The sequence below is a fragment of the Protopterus annectens genome, chromosome 6.part0 (genome assembly GCF_019279795.1).
Source record: "Protopterus annectens isolate FY-2018-M chromosome 6.part0, PAN1.0, whole genome shotgun sequence".
Lineage (NCBI taxonomy): Eukaryota > Metazoa > Chordata > Ceratodontiformes > Protopteridae > Protopterus > Protopterus annectens.
Genome location: NC_056737.1, coordinates 1,953,254,513 through 1,953,279,512, shown reverse-complemented (window position 1 = coordinate 1,953,279,512; position 25,000 = coordinate 1,953,254,513). Strand labels below are relative to the sequence as shown.

The window sequence follows — 25,000 nt, the reverse complement described above, 5'->3', positions numbered from 1 at the left end:
GTTAATAATATTCACATCAAAAATAGCTAATAAAAATATTTAAAACATAGCATGTTGAAAGAAACTGAACAGATCCAAAGCAGATGATTTCGCAGGGAGGAAAGCCCCTCTCCACCCTCCATGGTGGTGGGGGGCTCTTATCACCCACTCCCTCTGCTACTTAAATATACCCTCTTTAATATTGTGCCCTTTCTTTCTATAACATTGACTTTGTTGTTATTTTATGTTTTACAAATGTCTTATTTATTTTATATATAGGCATATGTGTGTGTGTGTATATGTATATATACATTTAGATATCTATGTGTACACACTTTTGCAATTACATATATATTCAGGCGCATAACAGATAAAAAGTAAGAGTGTTTTAGTTCTACCTGGTCATAGATGGTTGCTCTAATAGCAGACATCCTTTCAGTAAGAAAATAGGAAGGTGGGCTAAGACAGTTGTTCTCATTCCCCTTGGCTTCGATTTTGCATTTGCTGCCTGCTTGCGCTTTATATGCTGCATATTAGTATTAAAATGGAAACCCACTCCCCATATGTAAAATTCTGCTTGGAATTATTCCTTCAGTTATATGTGAAACTGAATACGCCCTGATATTTTGAAAAGACACAAAGACTTTTAAGACAAAAACAAAAAAAGGGAGGGGAGATGAAGGTGACGAAGAAAAAAAATTAAAAATATTGACATTTTTAATGTTGTTAGAGGATACCTTGTGGTGTGTGATAAATACTGCAAGCTTGTTCTAAATTTGTCTAATACTTATTTAGCAAGAAAAAAAAAACACTATGTCACCAGCAAAGCTAACTAGGTGGTCAGTACTGAATACTTATGAATCTCTAAATACGTGTAAATATTTTTTCTTGTAATATGCGTAAAATATTATTTTCTGATTATTCTTGCAACCAGTTCACATTGGTGGGGTTCTGTCAGGAGGTAATGGTGCTGTCAGTCAGTGCATTAACCACATGTGGTTGTTGTCTTTGAATGTGGAATTTCCCTAGAGATAAGTTATTTATTTTAATGCCTGTCTTAATAGCATTGTATATCAGAGACAGTGAGAGATTTACTAGCAGTAGGTGAATCGGAGAGAATAAGGAGCGTGACACACTGAATTATTGATGTTTAAGTCATTCATAATGCAGACTTAAGGTACAAGGAGATAAGGCATGATTCCAGACCTGCACAACTGCCTTTTAGAGTTCACATCTGTGAACTGTCTGTTTTTGCTGGAGTAGTTCTTGATCACTGGACACATCTCAGAATTTGGAAGGTGCAGACTGAGGCTGTCTGTTTTCTGTCATTAAGTTCCTATAAAATACTAAGCACTCCCTCACAATTTTTTTTTTCTTTTGCTAGTGTATTTTCTTTCTTTATTGTCATTTATATTTGCCTTTGTTCTCCACTGAACTTTGAGGCAGACCATCTAGTTTTCCAGAACTGTGAAACTGAAAATGTGATAATGTAAATTGCTTATGGCAAGTAACTCAACAGACATCACCATTTCATTAGTGCCAGTTGTTGGAAGTACTTTTCCAGTGCCTCTTTATATTACATGGGCATGCCAGTGATAGAATAATCTGAAAAACTGATTAATTGTTTTCTTGCAGGTCTCCATCTTAACGCAAGAAGTAATATTGCAAGGTGAAATGGTGGTATTTCCTTGTACCACTTTGGAATTATTGTTCAGGGTGAAGTTTCAAATTTCTAAATGATAATAATAAATACTAGTGCTATACCACCATCATGTGTCACATGCGTCATCACTACCCACAAGTACATTAGGCAGTAAAGCATTTTTGATTTTTTTTCACTGGGAATCAAAAATATAGATGATTAAAATCACTCTGTTACATCACAAATAATACACAGATTATTAAGCGGTTTTGTTGAAAAACAGTAGTTAGTATTAATGTCATTTTGTGATGTCTTACACAGATGTAGCAGTTGGGGCACCGCATGAAGATGATCTTCAAGGAGCTGTTTATATCTACAATGGGAGGAAGAATGGGATATCCCATTCTTTTTCACAAGTAAGATTTTCAGTCTCATATTTTTCACAGTGGAACTAAGAGTACAGTTTTTGCCTTCAATGTATATCATGACTGAAGTGAACTACTCGGATAATCCACATGCATGCATTACCACTTGTCTTGCTGCTGTGTGCATGTCAAAGAAAAACTGTTTCATATTGCGATAGTTATAAACATAGTTGGGTGAAAAGAAAAGGTATAGTTAATGTTTATGCATCCTCCAAAACGCATGGTGGAAAGTTGTAATTGAGATGATTTGCTTAGCAACATAGGTTCATAGGTTAGTACTAGGCTAACTGCCCTTGCGAGCCATTTTAAGCCTAGCCAATCATCCCTTGTGAGAGTCAAACGCTGCACCTTGTGTAAGGCAAACACCTTAACCATTAGGCCACTCTCCCAACCCCATTGCAAAACATTAGATGTTTTCTCATGAAACTATATTTTTAACACTAGCTAGCTGAAGAAGAACATCAGTTCTCATAGATCGGTGCCTAAAATACTTAAAACCCCACACATATTGTTACTAACCACCTCTTTTTCTCGTTCCGCCACCGGCAAATTCTTAATTCCTTCCCGTGTTGCTTTCACATTTTCTTCAATGTCTCTACCATCAACTGTTTCTTGGAACAAACATATAATTTTCATTTTTCTCTCCCTTTGCTATGTCTAACTTTATCTTCTTTTCCTTATAGTCAAACCAACAATGAGCTGTTTTTTCCACCTTTAACATTCCATTTTACAGTTTTGCATACTGTCTTCCTTTCTCCAGGATGAAAATACTATTTTATCACATTTATTAATCAGATGTTCAATGTTCACAAAAACATAACAGACCTTCGGATGACCCCAGTACTGTACTACCACCCCTTGCATCCTGAAATTGAAACGATACATGGTAAATTCAGAATCATTTCATTTTCATCATTCAACCTAACTTTATTTACCTCCACCCTTTCCACTCATTGATTTTGTTTTTCATTTTTTTAACATCTTTATGTAAATCCTAAAAAAAGTGTATCTCCCCTCCATTACTTCATCAGATCTAAATTGAATAAATTCATTTTTACGTACTTTTGCCCTGAAAAAATGAACTCATTCCTAGAGTACGCATCTTTTTTTCCTTTTCATAAATGTCAACACACTTTTATAATAAACTCACAGATTCAAAAGAGACATTGCGAAATGTTCATTTCCCCAAATGAATAGATTAACTAACATTAGTCATTTTGAAGCCCATGAGAATAATGACTTTATCCCAAAGTGTGTGTCAATAGTAGTAACTTTTTTTAGAAAATCTAAACAACAGGGATGGACGACCTTTTAATAAACTGGCTGTGCTCTTAGTTTTATTTTTCTGGCAGTCTAGTGGATTCCAAATACATCTTATGTCTTTTTTATAAAGAATATTTATTCACTGAGTTCAGGTTACTCATATTTGTGTATAGTCTTCTTCTCAGCTCCATGCAAGCCCACTTGACCTGTTGGCTGCAGAGCTTCTTTCTGTACCAATCCAGAAGAAACAGCTCACTGTCTTCCTTCATTCCTCTCAGCCATTTCACCTCATGAAACAAACGGATCTTTAACATGATCATCAGTCTTCATTAGACTAACTATTGATTCATTGTCCATATCTTCAGACTGGAGTTCCATATTGTGGATAAGAGTCCCTTTTTCAGAACTGACATTCAGTGGAGAAAAATAGGCCTTCTCTACTTCCAAATTCTATCCTCGTGTCTCTCTCCTTAGATTCATTCTTACATCTCTCTATCTCTGACAGTCTTAAAAATCTGTCACTTGTTCATTGTTTGCTGTGCTGCTGATTCCTCCATGGGCATTCTCCTTCTAAGCAGCCTTCACACCAGAATCAGGAAATGCAAAAAGAATAGGTTAGAATAGTTCCCCAGTGCCATGAACAGATTTGCGTTACTCAGTATGAATACCACTTCCAATGTTCCCTCTAAAGAGGTCAACAAAATGTAAATAAAAAAATAAAAAAATAAAAGCATGCTTTCTCTGTGCTTTCAAAAATATGCACCAAAATCATGGAAATATTTATATGTTAGGGTAAACATCTGCAACCTTAGCATTCACAGGTGTAATTTAAATTACTAATTTTCTTTAAGGGCAGTTTTTGATTCTAGGTTAGATTATAATATCGGTTTATTAATGAAATATAATAACGTAAATCTAAGCAGTCTACAAGTTGAAAGTGAATTTCATTTGCCTATTATGTCTTCATTACATAGCTGTTAGGATGACAGACTTCCATCTTCAAACTGTTTTTCATAATTCAGGAAACAGATAGCAGTTATCTAGTGGTTTACAGTTAATCAGACTTGTAAAAATGTGAAGTGGAGAAATGTTGTGTATATATATATATAGGTGGAAAGAAAGGGAAAACATCAGATGTTAAGCAGTGGAGCAAAACATTTTACGGCCACAAGGCGTGACTCAACCAGCAGTCATAACAATGAAAGTGAAAGTTTAGTCAAAAGTATGATTAATACGACCCTCTTAAAATAGTGCAAATATGAAACAATCCTCAGATATAGACTTAAAGGCAGTGCGGTGCACATCATTTTTTCTTTCATATGGTATCCATTTAAATGTTATTTTATCATCTAATTTTTAACAAGTAGAAGTGTGTATTTTTTATATTATTCATTTGTACTCATTTTGTCCAGGTCATAGAAAAAGGACAGTTGTCACCGGCCCTGATACTCACTGGGCATAAGACATACACCTGATTTGCATAAGATACCAACTTATTCCAGGATGTACATGGATTCACACATAGCTTGCACACTTATGAGCACTTTGGAGAATCTACATTCTTCAATCTGCCTCGTGGATGTGTTACAAACACAGAGCACATACCATAAATCCATAAGACAGTCAGATATGCATATTCCACAAAGAATGCACTCCATCTGAGAACTGAAACACAGAAGCATGTACAGTGAGACATCAAATTTAACTTTAATTTTTCATTATGCTGGTGCAATCATGGACTTAATATAAATATATATATATATATATATATATATATATATATATATATACACAAGTTATATATATATATATATATATATATATATATATATATTTACATATACACGCGCACACATACATACACACACACACACACACACACACACATATATATATATATATATATATATATATATATATATATATATATATATATATTATAAATATATACAGTGGATATAAAAAGTTAACACACCCCTGTTAAAATGCCAGGTTTTTGTGATATAAAAAAATGAGACCACAATAAATCATTTCAAAACTTTTCCCACCTTTAATGTGACCTATAACCTGTACAATTCAATTGAAAAACAAACAAATCTATTAGGAGAAAAAATATAAAAAATAAAAAACGTAAAATAAGCTGGTTGCGTAAGTGTGCACAACGTTAAACTAATACTTTGTTGAAGCACCTTTTGATTTAATTACAGCTTTTTGGGTATGCACCTGCCATCAGTTAAAGAGACTGATTAACCCCAAATAAAGTTCAGCTGTCCTAGTAGGATTTTCCTGACATTTACTCAGTTACTCGCTACAGCAAAAGCCATGGTTCACAGAGAGCTCACAAAGCATCAAGGGATCTTATTGTTGAAAGGTATCAGTCAGGAGAAGGGTACAAACAAATTTCCACAGCATGTAATATACCATGGAACACAGTAAAGACAGTCATCAAAAAGTTGAGAAAATATGGGACTTCAGTGACATTGCAAAGAACTGGACATCCCTTCAAAACTGATGAAAAGACAAAATGAAAACTGGTCAGGAAGGCTGACAAAAGACCTACAGCAACACTGAAGGAGCTGCAGGAATTTCTGGCAAGTACTGGTTGTGTACTACATGTGACAATCTTCCATATTCTCTATATGTCTGGGCTATGGGGTAGGGTTGCAAGATGGATGCCTTTTCTTACACATTTCTTACTCTCAGCCACTTCTAAAAATTACAAGCATAACCTCTGCCCTGGGTTTCTGTACCACTGTAGAAAATCCATAACCACCCACTGGAACACATCTATATCCTTGGCCTCACAGTAAATACCATGGATCTGTATCAAAGGATGTCAGACCCTCCCCAACTTCCCACTTCTATCCTACCTCAATACATCTTCATCCACATCCCCCTTTTCACATTATTGCACTTGGGGACGGAATGCCACATCAATTATCTCACTACTTCTTGCACTTGGTAAAATCCTTGAACATTTACAACCAACTTGACACTTACCTTGACAAATACCATTTACTTGCTCAGAACCAGCATGCCTTCTGGACAGGTGGAAGTATCATAACTGCTCTGTGGACACTCACTGATGACATCTTCATTGACGTGAATAAATGAATAAATGTAACCCACTGAGGCAGTATTCATTGACTATACATGACAATTTGACATGGGTGACCACTCTGTCCTATTATCCCAATTATAAGATGTTGGTATAAGCTTTGATTCTACCCAATGGTTTAAAGACTTCCTGGCCAACCAAACTTTCACAGTTAAAATTTGGCCTGCCTTATCAAGTACAGCCTTTGCTTCTCTATTTTTTTTTAATTCTTTCTTGACCTTTTTCATCTACAACTCCTCTGTTACACTGATGACATGTTTATATAGCCTAGATTCAACCTTTCTCATGACAGGATCCAAAATCAGCTTCAGGATGCCTTCTACAACTAAACAATTATTGACTTTGTTCTAAAAAAAAAAACTACTCCCAGTCCTTAAAAAAGTCCCTACTGTTTGTCAGAAAGAAAAGACTCAATAAAGCCACTAGCACTCTCCATATGAAAGATCTGGGCATACTTGAATTCACTGCATCATTTACAAACTGTGGCATTTGGGGTGATCAGTCTTTCAACTTCTAAGACTATATTTAGAAAGTCATTTCCAAAGTCAACTACCTCCAATATTCTGGGTCCAAAAGATATCTCATTTCCTCTCACAACCTGATTGAGCAACCTTAGGAAAAGGAGGCCTGCTTACACAGCTAGAATATGGCATACCACTGTTTACCACTGCCTTACAAAGAACACTGCCACCTTACAATCTCTTTCTAATAATTTGCCGTTTCAACACCAAGTTCCTTCAATGTGAACATCACTGCATCACATTGGGCAAGCAAATTTGCTACACATTTAAGGCAGGGACAACTTACTTCTTGGCTCCCTTCTCGTCAAACTACTACACCAAGACATACATCTCCACAACTATGAGACTAACTACACCCAAACCACCCTTCAATTGAAAAAGCCAATTCACTTATGACCCTACTTTCATAACTCTATCCACAAAACTACATTCTATAGACCACAGCATCTCTGTTCTTGCCTCTAAACTGTGGCAATCATTACCACCTGATCTTACCGAAATCATAGACTACAAACAGTTCAGTCCTCAGTTCAAACAAAGGTTAACTGGACAATATCAGTGTACATTTTAGAAAAGACCATACCACCTAACTCCTGTGGTTGCACTATTACACTCATCCTAGAAAACATTGGCTGCATAATCTCCTAACCTCTCCAAGCATATATATTCATACCCTGTGCTACCCCTGTCTGCCCTATCTATTCCCTGAGAAATATATATATATAAGAAATATATATATATATATATATATATATATATATATATATATATATATATATATATATATATGGGTCCACTTTTTAATTTTGAAATTTCACAATTCCGAACTGCACTATATCGAACTCAAAACTTTGAGATTGTAGAATCTCAAAAAAAAAAAAAAAAAAAAAAAAAAAAGATATAAAAAACATAGTTTTGCAGGGGGCAAGCCCTCTTGCATCCCCTACACCCTCTGCAACTTAAATATACTAAGTCCGAGATCACACTACGTTGAAGAGAATGGTAATGTTACTGTTCCGCACTGTATAGCGATCTCCATTACCATTATAATGTTAAGTATGAATCCCCCTATGTCGTTAGGTGGGCCAACACTGGAACCAAGCATTTAGTAAACACTTTGGGTGCCATGAACAGACCAAAAAAGTAGGAGGCACACTGAAAATGAAATTGTCCCACCCTTAACCTAAGTATTGTTATCACTGTGTAAAGCAATTTATCCTTCAAATCTCAGTTGACTCACAGCTTCTTTTCAAAAATGAGTGACACACAATTTTACTGCTAACATCACAAATTGTTTGGTTAACATCATCAATCTTTTGACTATGAGAATCTTATTCAGCTTGCGTAAGTCCTGGATGGTTCTCCAAGCACCATCTTTCTTTGAGATCAGAAAGTCACTGGAGAAAAATGTTTCCCCTACTCCAGTATGGGGTTTCTCTATTACCCCACAATGTTGAATCTGTGACAGTGCTGATTGCACTAGCTACATCTTATTCTGAGGGATAGGAGGCAATCACATGCAGGGAAGAATTCTCTTGAATTCTAACTTGTAGCCTGTTATGTATATACCACCCATATGTCTAAAGTCAGGCTGAACCTGTTTTTTATGGGTGACCCTACCTCCCAGTATGTGCCAGCATGAGGGAAGCAGGAGGGGAAGTGGTGACAAGGGGGAATAACAACATAGTCAGTGTTGCCTATGTGCAGCTTCTGGAGAAGTACACTTCTCAGTCATCATCACAACCTGCCATGTATCTCTACCTCTTTCAGTCTTCCATTGCTTTATTTTCTCAAAGGACCTCAGCCTTCCTAAAAAAGTAATCTAAAAACTATTTTCTTTATAGAGGTATAGTTGTGCAGGATAACGTCTACTCTGTCTTAAGTAACTGCTTGATTGATTCTACTGTCTTCCCCTTCTTTTCTAATTTCTTAAATATTATTGCGCAATGGACCTCACAGTAAATGTGTATCCACAGGAGCATTCAGTAGCTGCCAATTAACATCCTCTGGCACAGGCTGACTTCTCATGCAAACATATCTACATATGACCCCCGCTTGTTGATTTAATGCTGGCATCAGTAGCATCATGTACATGTATGATGATAGGCCTACCTACTTTTAATGCAGAGATAGTTGATACATTCCATCCCTCAGGTCTCTATCACAAAGCTATAGGGCTATATCTTCTATATTGTTGATATCTTCCACTTGTATTTGATTATATGGATCTGCCAGTTAATGGACCCAAAAGCTATGGATAAAGAGAAATAAGTCATCTACCTAAAGTGATCTAACAGTCTAGCCACTTTGGCATTTCAAAGTACATTGAGTACTGCAGCCAATTTAGAACCCCAAGCAGCATCCAAGAAACAAACGCTAGGTCTTTCAGTGGATTTTTGTATGTGTATGTTCAGGTTCTTACACTCTGCAAAGCCTGTTGTTTCCCTAATGAGCTAACTCACAGTCCGTCTCTAGGGACACAAACATAAAGGCATCTTAAGATGCCTAGAATACTGACGGATAGCTAATGGTCTAGGTACATCCATGCCTAACCAGACCATATATCTCTTTTTGAACTCTGAATCTTCCTTAGTTCCCTATTTATACTGCTCTGTCTTCATGTTCACCACTTCCCTGAAGAAAATGTAATCCAGTGGGGAACCTCTCTTCATCATCACTATCATATCCCATATGTGAGGAGATCTCAGAGGAGCACACAAGATTTTCCTCATCTAATTACAACTCTAAGAAATTTAGTGGAGGGAATTGCCTTCTTTCATTAGGGAAAAACACTGTTGAAGTAGAAGGCATGGTATTCTGAGGAGTAACTTTGTGCCAGGTACCACATATTCCTCAGGAAATGCCCTATAGTCAGGGATGACAAAGGCAGATGTTCAAAGGGCAGATGTCTAGGCTATGGACATCAGGCTCATGTCAAGAAGGAATAGCAGTTTTTTTTTCCATTAGAAAGGAATTCTTTCTGAAATACAGACATCCAAAAACCTTCATGGATTCTTAGACAGAAATGGTAGCAGTATTTTGTTACACTTAAGTCTGAGATGATTCATATAAAATAAGTCCACAAAGTGCAAAAGGCCACCATGGATTGTTACACAAATATGGTAAAAATAATTTTGTCACAAAAAGATCTTAGATTGTGCAGGTAAAATTTTCAAAGAATGGATGGATGGATGTTTTTTCTGGATACCTGATAACAGAAGCTGCAGTTTTCAGCATCAGGATGTCTGCTCCCTCTGCCAGTGAATTTGAGCATGTTGCAATACCATAACAATATTGCTCATTACATTTTACAGCATTAGAAGGATGTCATCTTTCAAATTTTGCTTATTTTTTAATACTGACTGCATAATCTCTAAATAAACCAAACCTCTTGTTTTATTGACTGGCTAGGGTACATATCATCTGTGAAAGGTATGTAAGCCAGGTAGTTTCATATTACCATGTTTAACAACACACTTTTATATCCATCAGCCAGTGAACTGAACTGGGGTTTTAGCAGCCTCTTTCATCTAATTTTAATTAGAACTGTGCGAGCTTCCATTTTTCCTTATCTTTAGAACACTGGATCATTGGCCATTAAGGTGGTTGAGACTCCTTTTTCTCTGACTGGTTGCAGGAGGAATTTCCTCTTTAAAACACATCCAAGTCTATCTAGTGTACAATCACAGTGTGAACACAAGTGTTTGTGATACTTGGAGCAAACAATTTTGTTATCCTGTGGATCAGCCAACATTTTAAAATGTTTGAAGGCATGATGTTTTTATATATTATGCTTGAGCGCCTTCTGTGTGGAGTCTGCATGTCCTCTCCGTGGTCAAGTGATGCTAAAAACATGTAGGTTGGTACAAGCGTGAATGGGCATGCCTTCTTTGAATGTTGGGCATCGGGCTGGCAACTTGGCACCATAAAGAATCCACTGCCAATCATGAGTGGACCGGAGTTCTGCTGTGACGACTCCTAACCGGGAAAAAGCCGAAAGACTATAAGTGTCTTGAATATTCTAAGTTTACAGAATTTTCTGTTCCTTCATTTGAGAGCCATTTCTTAGTGGATGGATAATTTAAATAAATTAAATGTTAATTATCATTGTATTTTACAACCCACGTGTAATGCTGTTATATTTCATGGGAAGTGATTGTTCATTAGATGGCAAGATTAAATATTTGGATGGAATTCAGTTCTATAAGTTGTAACACAGACACATTATTTTTTATAGAAAATGGTTTAAAAGAAGGCAGGATTTGAAAGAACTAATGTTTGACTGACAGTGACTGGGTCGATTATAAGTGATGTGTACTGCTTGCAACTAAAATTGTCAATATGGTTTCTGATGTAAAATGCTTGCGACTAGGATTATGTCAATATGGTTTGCCTATATCTTAAGTGATAATTTAATAAAGATGTTCATCTCTTTGTTTTTGTTTTCTTTAATGTTAAGTTTATTGTTATATGCTGGGATTTGTGAATATAAACTCGGTTACTTAGTGTTACTGTGGATAAAATAAAAAAAATAATACAGTTTTGTTGCTCACAAACATCACATGCAACGTTCACATTTTTCGATAGATTGCTATCTTTTGTGCATACCTGGAAACCTGAACTTAACCAAAGTGTCTGGAGAACTTCAGCTGAGGTCTGTACAGTCTCTCATGAATAAGTATGTCTTCTTCCCATGGAGCCATCAAGCAAGCAGTACCTTCTTTGTCTAAAATAACATAAAAATGTATTGATCTCTTGTCAGAATGCAGAGCTGTCTCCTTAGCTTTGCCACTTTTTGCCTTCCTTCTCTCACCTTTTCTCTAATTTGGTTTTTATTTGTATCTTCCTGTCTTCTTTAACTTTTTTCTTATTACTTGTGCTTTTTCATAAAGGATTTCAAGCATTATTTAGTAAGCTAGAAGTTGGAATTCCACAATACTCTTAATTTATAATCAGACTAATGAGACCCCAAACAAAGCAAGCACTGAGTACGATAATGTTTAGATGCAAATTGCCTTCCATTAAACAGTTCTTGATAGAATTAACAAGAAAAGGTGAGACCATACCTTCGCGAAAGGTCAGAAAAAGAAAGGAAACTGTTCTAATGAAGTGAAAATTATTTTAATAAAAAATGACGCACGTTCATTTACATAGAGCACTGTACATCAGAAATTTAGTCAAAATGAGGAACCAGCTGTACTCAGGAGCTGTAAAGATATAACTCAAACAAAGAACACTGCAGAATATATATATGTGAGTATTTTACTGCTTGAATGACCACCCTCAAATGCATAAAACTGGCACCATTCTTCATAGGAAATATAACCATGACTGAAAAAGGTACAGTTGGTTCATGCAAAGCAAAACACAGGTAAATCCCAGTATTGTGATTTACTGTTTTTTGTAGAAAATATGCCTAGTCAAACACAGATCAGCTGGTGTACAACCACAGCTATTATGATTTACTATTGCAGTGATCATCCCCAGAGTAGAACTGTGCAATATTTCACTACCTTGCCATCTAAATCCACTAGTAATGAATTTTATTTTCTACCACTCAAAGTGTCATTTCCTTTGTGGCCACTGCTTATATTCATTATTTTTAAAACAAGAATTTAAAAAACACACCAATAGTGCAAGGTTATACTGCTTTCTACACATTTAGACCAGGTGCTTTGATTTACATCAACAATAAATATACCTCAATATACCTCAAAGCTGGTCAAACAGGACAATGCACTTGAGCTGCTTCATGTTGAAATCACCATAAGCAAAATGCAATACCACTTACTTGCAAGCTATTGGTCCACCTCTATGACCCATGAAAACCATACCATGTATTTAACCTTACTGGAAACACTCACCATCCAACCAAATACCATATTGATGGGTGACACTAATTACCCCACTATTAACTGGGAATCCTAAGTGACACCAAATGTATAAGCACAGGGATTCCTGGATTTTGTAAACAACGCAGGCTTTATTGGCCTGAAATGGTCCATTAAAATGACGAAACAAGTCATGGGCATTCAGACTTCCCAACTAGCTCAAACACCTGATGTTCATAAGGGTCATTTGCATATATCCCATGTGCCTCTGATACAAGAGGTTTGGGAGGTCACTCAGTGGAATTTCTAGCTTTGCTGGAGTTTTCATTTTGTTTTTACTGGATTTTGTAAACACAAACTCCCTGCACCCTTGATTGTCAATACACCAATTGGGTGCGATCATACTGGATCTGGTCCTTACTATTTTGGGAGAATGCTGCACACCCCCTACTGTAATGTCTTCCCTCGTCAGGTCAGATCAAAAAAATCATCTCCTTTGAAGTAAAACTAAAACCTTGTTCCCCAGCTAAACCTGGAATATTCAGGAACTACTCTTAGGCTAACTTTCTGCTACTAAGTGATAACATGGCAAATTTCAGGCCCCCATAAACCCTGAGAACATTGCAGAACTGTTTACAGAAGCCCTGTACAAGCATGTTAAAAGCTGCATAGAGGCAACTGTACCCACCAGGAAGAAGTACAGAACTAAATCAAAAGACAAGCCACCCTGGTGGAATCACAAAATCAATAGGCCGTATAACATAAGGAAGAAAATTATGGCAAAAATTTGGAGGTGCAATACCCAGCAGGATAAAAGCACTGTCATCAAATTAAACAAGCAACTCATGACAAATAAAGTCTACCAAAGGCAAATTTAAGGTAAATTTGGCATCCCAGGCCAAGGACAACCATAAGGCATTCTTTAGTTATGTACACAACCTCAAAGACAATACACACTTGAGTGCAGAGCATATTGTAAATGGAGCCACCTATACTGAGCCAGAAGATATAGCAAACCTACTGCCAATAAATTCAGTTCCAACCTTACCCGTCTCCCCCTCAACCTTCCCTCCGGAAATACCATCAAATATGACTCCCCTTGCCATCACAAGGGAAATGGTCCTTAACACTCTCTGTAAGACCAAGAACACTGCATCAATGGGCCCAGATAATATCCTAGGATACCTTCTAAATAGCATGAAACATGACCTATCAGGCTGTCTGGAAATGCTATTTAACTATAGCCTCCAACCAGGCTTTATGCCTCATGCAAGGAGAACAGCAACAGTCATCCTTCTGCACAAAGGTGGGCCATCTACAGACCCTGGAAATATACACCCGTAAGTGTCTCTAGTCTTATATGTAAAGGCCTGGAAAGAATTATCATAGATATGATCAATAGTGATATAGTAAATCTTCAGACACTGGTCCCAACCCAGTTGGTTTCATCAAGAGCAGATCATGCCTACTCAACCTGGTGAGCTTCCTTGAGAAGGGTCACCAAAGCAATGGATAAGGGCAGAATGGTTCAAATTGCCTACTTTGACCTGGCCAAGGCATTTGACACAGTATCCTACTTGACCATTGTTGACAAACTCAAATGGTTAGGTACAAACTCGTATGTCACTCTGTGGCTAGCCAACCAGCTCACAGACAGGACCCAGGAAGTTAAAACTGTGGAGTCCACCTCTACAAAGAGGCCAATCGCAAGTGGATTCTCTCAGGTATCAGTCTTTTACTTTTCTGAAGTCAAGGCCAATGTCAATGGTCTCTGGCTGACTAAATTTGCAGAAGATTACAAATTAGGAGCTGTCATTGAATCCCACACTGACACAAATGTTCTCAAGGAGGAGCTGACACAGACAAAAACTGGTGTCACAGCCAAGGACTAAAACTAAATACTAAGAAATGCATAATAGTATGCTTTGGGAAGTCATCCATCTCTGGTAACTATCACATTGACAACACACCCATTAGAGTTAACCCAATAGTCAGGGACTTAGGGACACACATAGACAGAAATCTAGCCTTTGGCTATCCCATGTGTACAGCAGTGAGGAAATCATTCTATATTGCCCAACTAATAAACAAAGGTATGGCATCTAAGTCCAAGGAATTCATTGTTACACTGTATTTGGTATTCATCAGGCCTGTCATTGAGTACAATGCTCCCTTTGGTATGTGCCTAACCAGGCATATCCAACAACTGGAACGTCCACAGAGATTCCTCACTAAAAGAATACAGGCATAAGTATAATGTCCTGTACAGACAGCCTCAAGGCTCTATCCATATATTCTGTCTCCTACAGGCTGTTGAGGGGAGAGCTATGCCAGGCATACGGGGCATTGTCAGACCCCACTCTGATGGCTCTCCTGCATATCCACAAAACAAACATCACCAGAATTACCTGATCTAAGCACTTAAACCTTGCCCATGATATAAATAGGACCTGCTGGAGAGACAGGTATGCATTCCAAAGAATACTATTTCTCTGGAACAGGCTTCCCATCCATGTGAATCAGAGTTCCTCCATAACCCAATTTAAGTGCAGCTTGGAAAATTGGATGGGGAACAGGAAATTCATCCCTGGTTTGGCACCTATGTTCCTAATGGACACAAGCAAGCTGTAAATGGTTCATCTTCCAGGGCCACTGTTTACACTTATCAAGGGTATCAGAACTTGTCAGAGATTTGGGATGCATGACTAAGCTTAAAAATGCCCTTGTGATCACTAGCCTAGTAAACACCTATGAACTTATGAACCCATGAACATGTCCTGGAGCTCTTGTCATTCTGTTCATATTTCTAGGACCTGTCTGAATAAGCTGTAGTAGTTTGTTACCAGAAAGAAGCATTCAAAAGGCATGAATTCAATGTCGGCAACTGTATGCATATTGTTATTATTAGTGTGCACTAACAGTGTCCAGGAATGTGCTCTTTAGGCATCTTTGGACAAGTTGATTATAATCCATGATCTCAAAATTCAAATTGCAGATTAATCTGCAATCATTTCACCTTGAATGGGTCATCCAGTATTGCAGATACATTGCACAGTCTGTGAACATGAATAAGGAAACAGAGAACGAAAACTACTCATGTTCACATTTATTAATAATGCATTAGTGAGGATAGGGAAGTATAAATAAAATGCAATGGGCAGTATCATGTATGAGTACCACCTTGCCTTTAATTATTCCTAAATAAACATCCAACACGAGAAATTAAAATGAGTGCCTTTATTATGCCTGCTCTGTCACTTTAACTGATTTTTGCACAATGCTATCTTCATCTATTCTGTTTGTTGCTATTCCTTTTTGTTTTGCTTATTTAGGATACTGTTTTACCCATTACTGTTTTTACTTCATGGTCTAGTTCACAACAGAAAAGGGTCATTTGAGAAGTTCATCTACGCAATTAACAAACATTAGTAAACACATAAATATTGAGGTGGTGGTGCTGCGGTAGCATTGTCGCCACACAGTAAGATGGTGTCCTGTTCAATTCTCAGCTAGAGCATCTTCTGTGTAGAGACATGTGTGAATGGGCGTACCTTCGTTGAAGGTTGTGCATCAGGGCTGGCAACTCGACACGTAAAAATCTACTGCCAATCATTAGCGGACCGGAGTTCCGCAGTGGCGACCCCTAACCGGGAAAAAACGAAAGACAAAACAACAACAACAACAACAAGTAAACACATAAATAAATAAATGAATATCAATGCCATGAAATTACTAACAATTTCCTTGTCCCATTGATGCAAAGTTAAACTATTTCATGAAGGACTCATATTAAAATGTTGTTTCAAAATAATAGTTCTGAAAGAATACCAAACATGGTTAGCCAATCAGAACACAAGAAATGAGTTTATGTACCGTAAAGTATCCATTTGCCTCAAACAAAGAGGTACAAGCCATTTGCACATTTAAACCTTTGAGTTTGCTACCAGTGCGCTATAGACAACACTTGATAAAATCATAACAGCACACTCCATAGTTCTGTGAACTACTGCTAACAGCTGCACCTAAAAATATTTCTCCTGCAACCAAAAATTACAGTGCCTTAAGTTTTCAAATTTTGTCAGACATGCTTAAATCAGTGGTGAATAACACATCTTAACCCTGTCCCATGCAAGGCTAACCATCTACTGTAGTGTATATATGTGTAGCATGTCAGCAGGCTATGAGAGAGTCACAATGCTATCAGCAGAGAGGACCCCTGAAAACATTCACATTATACGTCGACATCAGGTCACACATATTTTTTTCATCATTCTTCTGTATTATAGCACCAGCTGACATTGAATGATGGTCAATGCATGATTTAGCTATCTACTAGTGACTGTAAACTATTCCAAACATACGTAAACCATGCATTTCCTGTACAGTGTCATAGTCACTAATCATTTCTAACTGAATAACTGCAGTAATATGCCATGTATCATTGTCAGCTCATCTAAATATATGGACATAAATGCAACGGCTTTGACAGGACTTTTAGAATCATATAGTGAAGTCTTATTTATATTCAAAAACACATGTGCTGACTGGCCACAGCAATGAGCATGCCAGCGTGAATTCTGGATTGCCCATTATAATAAGTCTGGCAGCTGTCACAATTAAGAACTAAAGCTACAGCGACCATTTTCTCCCCCTACTACATGATGAAAAGCAACAGAACTATTAACAGGGTGGAAAACTGTCTTCCACCCTATCCAAAGGCACAGAAGAAAATATAAGTTTTAAAAAATGACTTGCAGATGCACAAATAGATAATGGGAAGTCGGAAGTCCATAGGTATCCTTACGTAAACAGAAGGATGCATGCATACTCCTGGATCCTTATAAAAAGATAGAATTCATTAAGCATCAGCTTCAGAAATGGACAGCCTTTACCAACTAAGTAATATCTTCATAAGTTCTTAGGGTCTTACTAATCTTAAAGCCATAGGAAATCAAAAAGTACATGTCCCATACATGTATAGTGCATTATGATGCTGCCACCAGTACCAGAAGGCAACATCAAAGCATAATAAGAGGAAGGTGTTGAGCATACAGTTCCATTATTTTACAAAAGTAACCAGCTGTATTTTTAAATAACACCATTATTTAATGGCAATAACTGACTTGTGTTGCAAATAATGCTGGTTTATCCACAGTTGACTTAGTAATTTAATAACTCAGGCTTCACTGTCATGACCAAATTATACTAACTGTGGCTAAATGCAGCATTTACCCAAACCTGGTCATAATCTATTGCAAAATTGCATACCAACAGTCAGTATCTAGCCCTTTAAGCCATGAATTTAGCCCCCAGCCCCAACCAGACACTACATAATTCTGAACTGCATACCTTTCCAAGATAAAATTAAATGTTCTGAAAAGAAAAAAAAAAGCCCATTAACAAATACATAGCTGTAAACCACAGCAAATATGCCAGTTTTAAAATAATAGTTCATTTCTAGTTTAGTTATCAATGTATGTTGCATAGATGTGGCTACATCGCTTCATTAACAACTCTAGAAAATGTGAAGTTGTAACTTCAGAAAAAAATAATCAGGAGTTACTGACAACATAGCTCCCTAATAGCAGACACTGCAATTTGAAGGGTAGGCTTTATAATTAGCAAAAGTTTCGTAAATCATATTTTCTGAGTCATCATTAATAGTAATATGGCAGCTCTTAGAAACAGCTGGGTAATTTAAACATTTCCCTCTCCTTTATGACTCACCAGGGGATATGGGAGTAAGTTACAATATTTCATGTAGGGAATGTTTGCTTTGATGCATTGTTTGAACCACTTAGCCTTGAATTAATCTGTAACATTAAAGAATCCAGTAATACAAGTCATGAAACTATGTGTCTACATGTTAAACCACCTGGAAAAATCAGAGCAGAGGTCTAAGAGAAACATATTTCAGTTTGTCCTTTTTCAGATTTATGAAATCCATTTTGCTATAAACTTATTGAAAAGCCATTTACCTAAAAAGTACCAAAATACAAGTTGTGGTTAATTCTGTTATCATTGTCTCCATGTTTCTAAAGCAAAGTATTTTTTACCAAGAAGGAACATAGTGAAAAGTAACATTGTGCTGCGTAAAGCCAGTATATAACTTAGAATACAAAAAGTTAATGTGTGCTATTAAGATGTGCTTATCAAGTTACATTCTGTTTATACTTTTCAAAAAGACCAGTCATTTTGAATGGGATTGCACTCTTGTAATTGGGTGTGGCAAAATGCTACATTCCATATTCCAATGTAGTCAATGGAATTAATGTAAAAAATGATTTGGAGTTTGGAACTGAATGTGATTTAGCAGTATACTAAAGTGAATGCAAGAGCAATGTGACCCTCCCCAAACAACCACATGGTGCAAGTACGTATAAAACCCACTATAACCCAGTATAAAATGGGGATGCTTGTAAGCATACATACAGTCCAAAGCAGCTGGAATAACAGACACTGAAATTTACATGCAGGACTTGATGCAGACTTAATTATTTTCCCATTAAATACTAATGGTTGAAATCAGTCACTGTTACTATACCTATACATTTGGAAAATTATAGACCTTGCCATCTTAAAGCTAGATACAATGATGTAGAAACAGTGCCTCCAGAATGTTGCTATCTGCTGTGTCAGGTTCCATAACTTAGCCAAGCCATGTAAATGAGTTCCCAAGGTATTCTGCTTAACTACCAGCCTGTACCTTGTACTTCGCAGTTAGACTGTATTAGCCTATCTGTATCAGTGGTGTAGTGATCATCTCCCCATTTGACTGATAAGTGCCAGATCTATTTAATCACCTTAAAGTTGATAATGCAATGCTGTTGCTCATTTTTCCACATATCTCAGAAAAACTTTTCATTATGCTCTGTGTAGCATAAACATTAGCAGCAAAATATTTATTCTGTTTTTTTCACTTTAACTACATGCACAGAGAAACAGCCCCATGATAAAAGAATCTAACTGAAGTTCAAATGTTTGCGTAATGCAAACCAGCTTGGTCTCTCAAAAGTCTGAGACAAAATTTGGATCCTTGATAATACAAAATAAAAAAAAAATGAATCAGTAATATAACTCAACTTTAAAAGTCATTAACTACTACTGAAAAATCAGTTATAGAAAATAACTATCAGTTCAGCTTCATATGTGCACAGCCTATACTTATTAAGTAATGGCTTCATAGGCTATTAGGTTCTTTCTAAAAGGAAACCATCAAAAACCTCAGCCATATCACCCAGTACTGATGGAAGCCTGACAGTGTCCCCTAGTAAGCAAACCTTCTCTGCATATCTCCGGTAAAATTTGTGGTCACCCATGCAGCCATCCAGTCTGGGCTGTTAGGTAAGTACTCAGTTTAATATGTAAGGGCATTTTATTCTGGAAATGGAAGAGATCTTGGATTAGGTACTCACTGCACTGTTTAGTAATGCTGACATGATAGTATGGCTTTTCTGGAAAATCTTACATGCTGTGCGATGATAGCATTTTCATTTATTCAGTCATTCTCCAATTGACTGCTTAATCCATTGCAAGGGCAGAAGGGAGCCTATTGCAGCACTCGGTGAGTGCAAGGCACAAAAGCACATCCTTGAAGGGACACAAGCCAGTCTTGAAAGGGGCAGCAGTTTATCCCAAGATTCACTTTCAAATTACAAACATAACCTGAGGACAGTTCTGAGGAACAGCGGCGTACCTACCACTTGTCTTTGGAATTTGGAATTTGTCTTCATTATAATTACTGTGAGATAAAAAAAATACAACAGTTGTGCTGTAGTTATGATAAATTAAATGTCTTTTTAAGTACATACCCTTTACACGTACGCATCTAGTCTTACATGTTACATGCAGCTTACATGTAAACATGTAGTAGGGAATGAGGGTCTCAAGGCTGGATGGTGGGGCAAGAAAGGAAGAGTTCCAAAAGCTTATTTACCAACAGATGTAGAACTATATACACTTTGCAAATTTAGCGGGGTGGGGTTCTGGGCTTCTATTCTTTATAATTCACAGTTATACATTTCTGACTCTTAATTCAGCTATATTAGTAAATTCTTCACAGAATTTCAAAAACTGAGAAAAAGAAACTTCCTTCCTATATGCACTATATATTGCCATGTTAAAAATGACAACAGCAAAAGTAAACTGCTATTTTTCAGAAAGCAAGTGTTAAGAGTTGACAGAAATTTAAGCTGTGGGTTTCACAGCTAAAAGTACAGTGTGCGAAGTGTGACAGTTCACAAGTAATGTCCTTATCAGTGCATCTTAACAAAATGTACAGAGACCTTGCAGCCAGTTGGCCAGCAGATTCATCAGTAATTAAAGCTTTTCGATAGTAACCCGGTCTTCTTCTTAGGCACGCTGATCATTATAGATTCAGGATTTCAAATACTTTTGCCAAAATGCAAACTGGGTCCAGACTTTTCATTAAGAAATACACTGCTGATTTGTCATTGCTGCCTAACTATAAATAGCACTTGAATTACAGACATCAAATCTGCATTGTAGACAGAAGATCTCTTGGCATCTCTGACCACCTTCACACTGTTAACCACCATCATCAGTACCTGTTCTGTGTTTGTCCAGCTCTATTTGTCTTTGCACCAGGACTACATGCGCTGAGTGCAAAGTTTCCATGTATGTTGAGGGAAAGCTTGCCACAACATATTCAGACTGAAGTGTCATTTCATTTGCAAGTTTCTGTTCTGCACGTGTCATTTCTGCTCTGATGGTGTAAAGATATAGGTAAACCTAAGTACCATGCCTCATTAAGTAAACATTCTGAACTTCTTTCATGTGTTGCCATTCAACCAGTGTTCTAATTTTCCACTGACAGTAAGGACTAACTGCAACAATAAAAATAGGAGATGCTGTGAGTTTTCATATTGATCATCTGAGGTTGTATTAGTAATAGCAGCCACTTTTTTCTGCAAATGTTCTTGTGCTACAGTAGCACATAACATTTATCTTTTTTTCTTATTTTGCAGCATAATTACAGCAGTCAATGTAGAACAATTATTATTTTTCTAATTTGTCACTTGTAATAGTCACCCCAATGCCAGGTTGTATAAAACTCTGTTCAAAGGGTTTCACTGAAAGACTAATATGTAAAGTGAGTTAAAGATTCTGCAGATATAATAAAACGAGGATGAAGGGAAAGTAAGAAGCTTTACTGTTAAAGCAACTTCTTCTTAAAGATCTTCTGACATGGTAGGTTTGATTATATACAGCCGTACTATCTTCTTTGGGAAAAAGTCACTTTAAAAGTAAATTATAATGTCTGATTAGGTTTCCATGCAGTACCGAACTCTATATTGGTTATGATAAATACTAAAATTAACAGGAGTCACCTGAACATAACTTTTATTATCTTATTTAAAGATGTCATTAAAGTATAATAAAAGGTGATGTACAATGTTAATATGTTGTGAAGGCAAAACCGTATTGGTTCTCCACTGAAGAGGGACTACTGGCATAGCAGGACTAATCATGTCAACAAAACGTAAAATAAAATAAATAATGAAATTTGCCTCTGGTAAAAAAAGTACAAGACGTAAACAATATTGAAAACAAATAATCAGATGAAAATTCCTGCATTTGCTAAGAATATAAAGCAGCCCCTGTGTACCAATAAAGGTATTAAGTAGGTGATTTACAGATACTAATTTCATCCATACATAGAATAACTACACAATAAATGTATTATTTTAATTTGTTTTGTGAACACGCCCAAACAAATAAATGATGCATGCTCTTTGGCCTTAGACAGATTCTGAAACTCAGGTCAGATGCATATAAATAAATTCTATTCATACCTAAACACAGGCTGCAAGGTTAAGCAAGATTAACAGCAACTGTTCCGGTAAACTCATGTATTTACTAGTACCTAAATAAGTATACTGTAATAGGAAACTATAAACTTGCATTGCTATGAAAGAAGAACTTTAAATGGTAAATTTATTGTGCTAGAATTGTAAACCAGAGGAACTCAGCTAGTGGGTACATCTATACAGTGATGGCATGGTTATACCAAATAAGAATATCTTCAAGATGATTTTCCTACCTGAGCTGTGAATTTATTAGGAGCTGAAACCCATAAAGCTGTTACTCATAGTTTGACTAAGTGGATGGATAACTACTGATCTTCTGCTGAGGGCAAATACGGGTGCACATGTGCTGTGATGATGTCACTGCATGTCTATGCCTGCATGCGGCTGACCTAATGAAAACCGAACATTACTTGAATGAGCAGTGGCAGCAAATAAAGGAAGTGGTTCCTGAGGTAAATGTATGAAGGACTGCTTACAAGGACTGATAAAAGTGAATGTTTCAGCATAACTAAAAATAAATTAATCCATTTTGCTGAGTAGTGTTGTGTGTCAAACAAAGCATTCAACAAGAGATGGTTCACATATGTCAAGTGTTTTTTCGTATACAGGCAACAAGATAAATGCTTTTTACATTGATGGTTTGTCATATTTGGGCAATTACATGTATTTTTCTCATATAAGCAGTTGCATCTTTATTAGAATCAAACATATTCAGTTTAAAATGTGAGTCAGAGTATTAACTCCATTATGGAAATACATTTGTACAGTTTTATTATACAAAATTGTGTATATTTCTCTTATTTCTCTATTTTGCAAGTTCATGTCCTTGCAGTTTTGGAAGGAGTTAATTTCTTTTATACTGAAGTGTACTAACATGCTATGCATTTTATTTATTACATTCAGGATTCATTTATTTATATTTTCATACAGAAAATAAAGGGACAGCAAGTCAGAAATGGACTCAGCATGTTTGGGCATTCAATATCTGGTGGTATAGATATTGATGGCAATGGATACTCAGGTATGTGCAAGACTCTGTTTTCATGCTTGTCATTGTTATTTTTATTGTTATTGTTCATAGGATCATACACAGTTAATAATTGGTGGCTCAGGAAACCATTGAACAACCTAGCCCAGTTACCCAACCACATTGCAGCACTGTCTAATTAAGTGATTTGCCAAAATTCATGCAGCTGGCAAATGGAACTTGATGGAATCAAACTCTGGATTACAGGGGGTAGTTTGTTAACAGTTCATAACTTTAATTCTCATCTTTAAATGCTAGATCATTTCAGTATTATATGCCATTTTAAAAATATGTATTCACATTTGAGAGTGTATGTGTGTCCTTGTGTGTGTTTGAATCTGTATACACATTACCATTACTAAGGTGGGGCAAATGGGTGACTGGCAAAGGAGCTAATATAGCTCCTGCAGTTACTGTGACTAAATCCACCCCCCCCACACACATTTTTTTTTATTTAATTTGTTACTGTTATATACTATGTTTGCTTTGTACACATTGTTACACCTCAGCAGCTCAATATTCACATTAGTAGTTGTAGTTAAATTTTTATAATCCATCTTTTTTCATGGATGTTTTGTATCTGTGGTCTAAATACCCTTATTAGCTGACTTTGCAACATCTCTTGTTTGACTGTTGTCTTTACCTTTGCGACCTGGATCATGGCTGAAAAGAGTCCTTGAACCAGTTCACTTACCCAATTAATATGTAAATGATTATATCATGAAGTGTAGAAAGCATAAAACAATAAACCTCAAAATATCAAAGCATAAATAAATAAACAAATAAATAAATAACTTCATAAATAAATAACATAAAACACCGAATGCACAAAATAATGATTACTAAAATACTCACTCACAAAATACTGAATATTTCTCTTCTGCTAAACAACACTCTGTCACTAAACCACAGCTACAATCCTGAGATCAAGTATTGCCTTGGCATTGGTACTGTTAGGAAAAGGGTTTTTATAATTTGATGTGTAGGGTTAGGGTTAGGGGCAGGGGTACTGTTAGGTTTATGGTTAGCATACATGGGGAAAATCGTACAAGGTAACCAGAAATTAAACATCCGAGTGTATAAATGAACATGTATGACAATTCCACCAGTCTTTCTGCATAGCAGCAATGGATGTACAAATTGTACAAAAGCAAGATGCACATGCGTAACTCATGGGTCATTTCATGGTGGTAGCATCCCTGATGTACTTTGGAGGAGAGCTATAGTGATGTCTGACATGAATAAGCTCATGACAGCAGTGTACACTAGTTTGATAGAAGCACAGGGTCATACTAACCTTATATGTCCCATCAGACATGTGGTGTTTCCACTAGTACTGCTTCCACTTACTGGCCTCCTCCAGG

General features: G+C 36.6%; 1 protein-coding gene across 1 annotated transcript in view; it reads left to right on the top strand.

Moving 5' to 3' along the window:
• ITGA4 (integrin subunit alpha 4) overlaps nt 1–25,000 on the top strand; it is a 1,222,769-nt gene that overhangs the window by 611,896 nt on the left and 585,873 nt on the right. The window contains exons 11-12 of the mRNA XM_044075262.1: nt 1,943–2,037; nt 23,540–23,630. Coding sequence (XP_043931197.1) covers nt 1,943–2,037; nt 23,540–23,630 — 186 coding nt within the window. The remainder of the gene's footprint in view (nt 1–1,942; nt 2,038–23,539; nt 23,631–25,000) is intronic.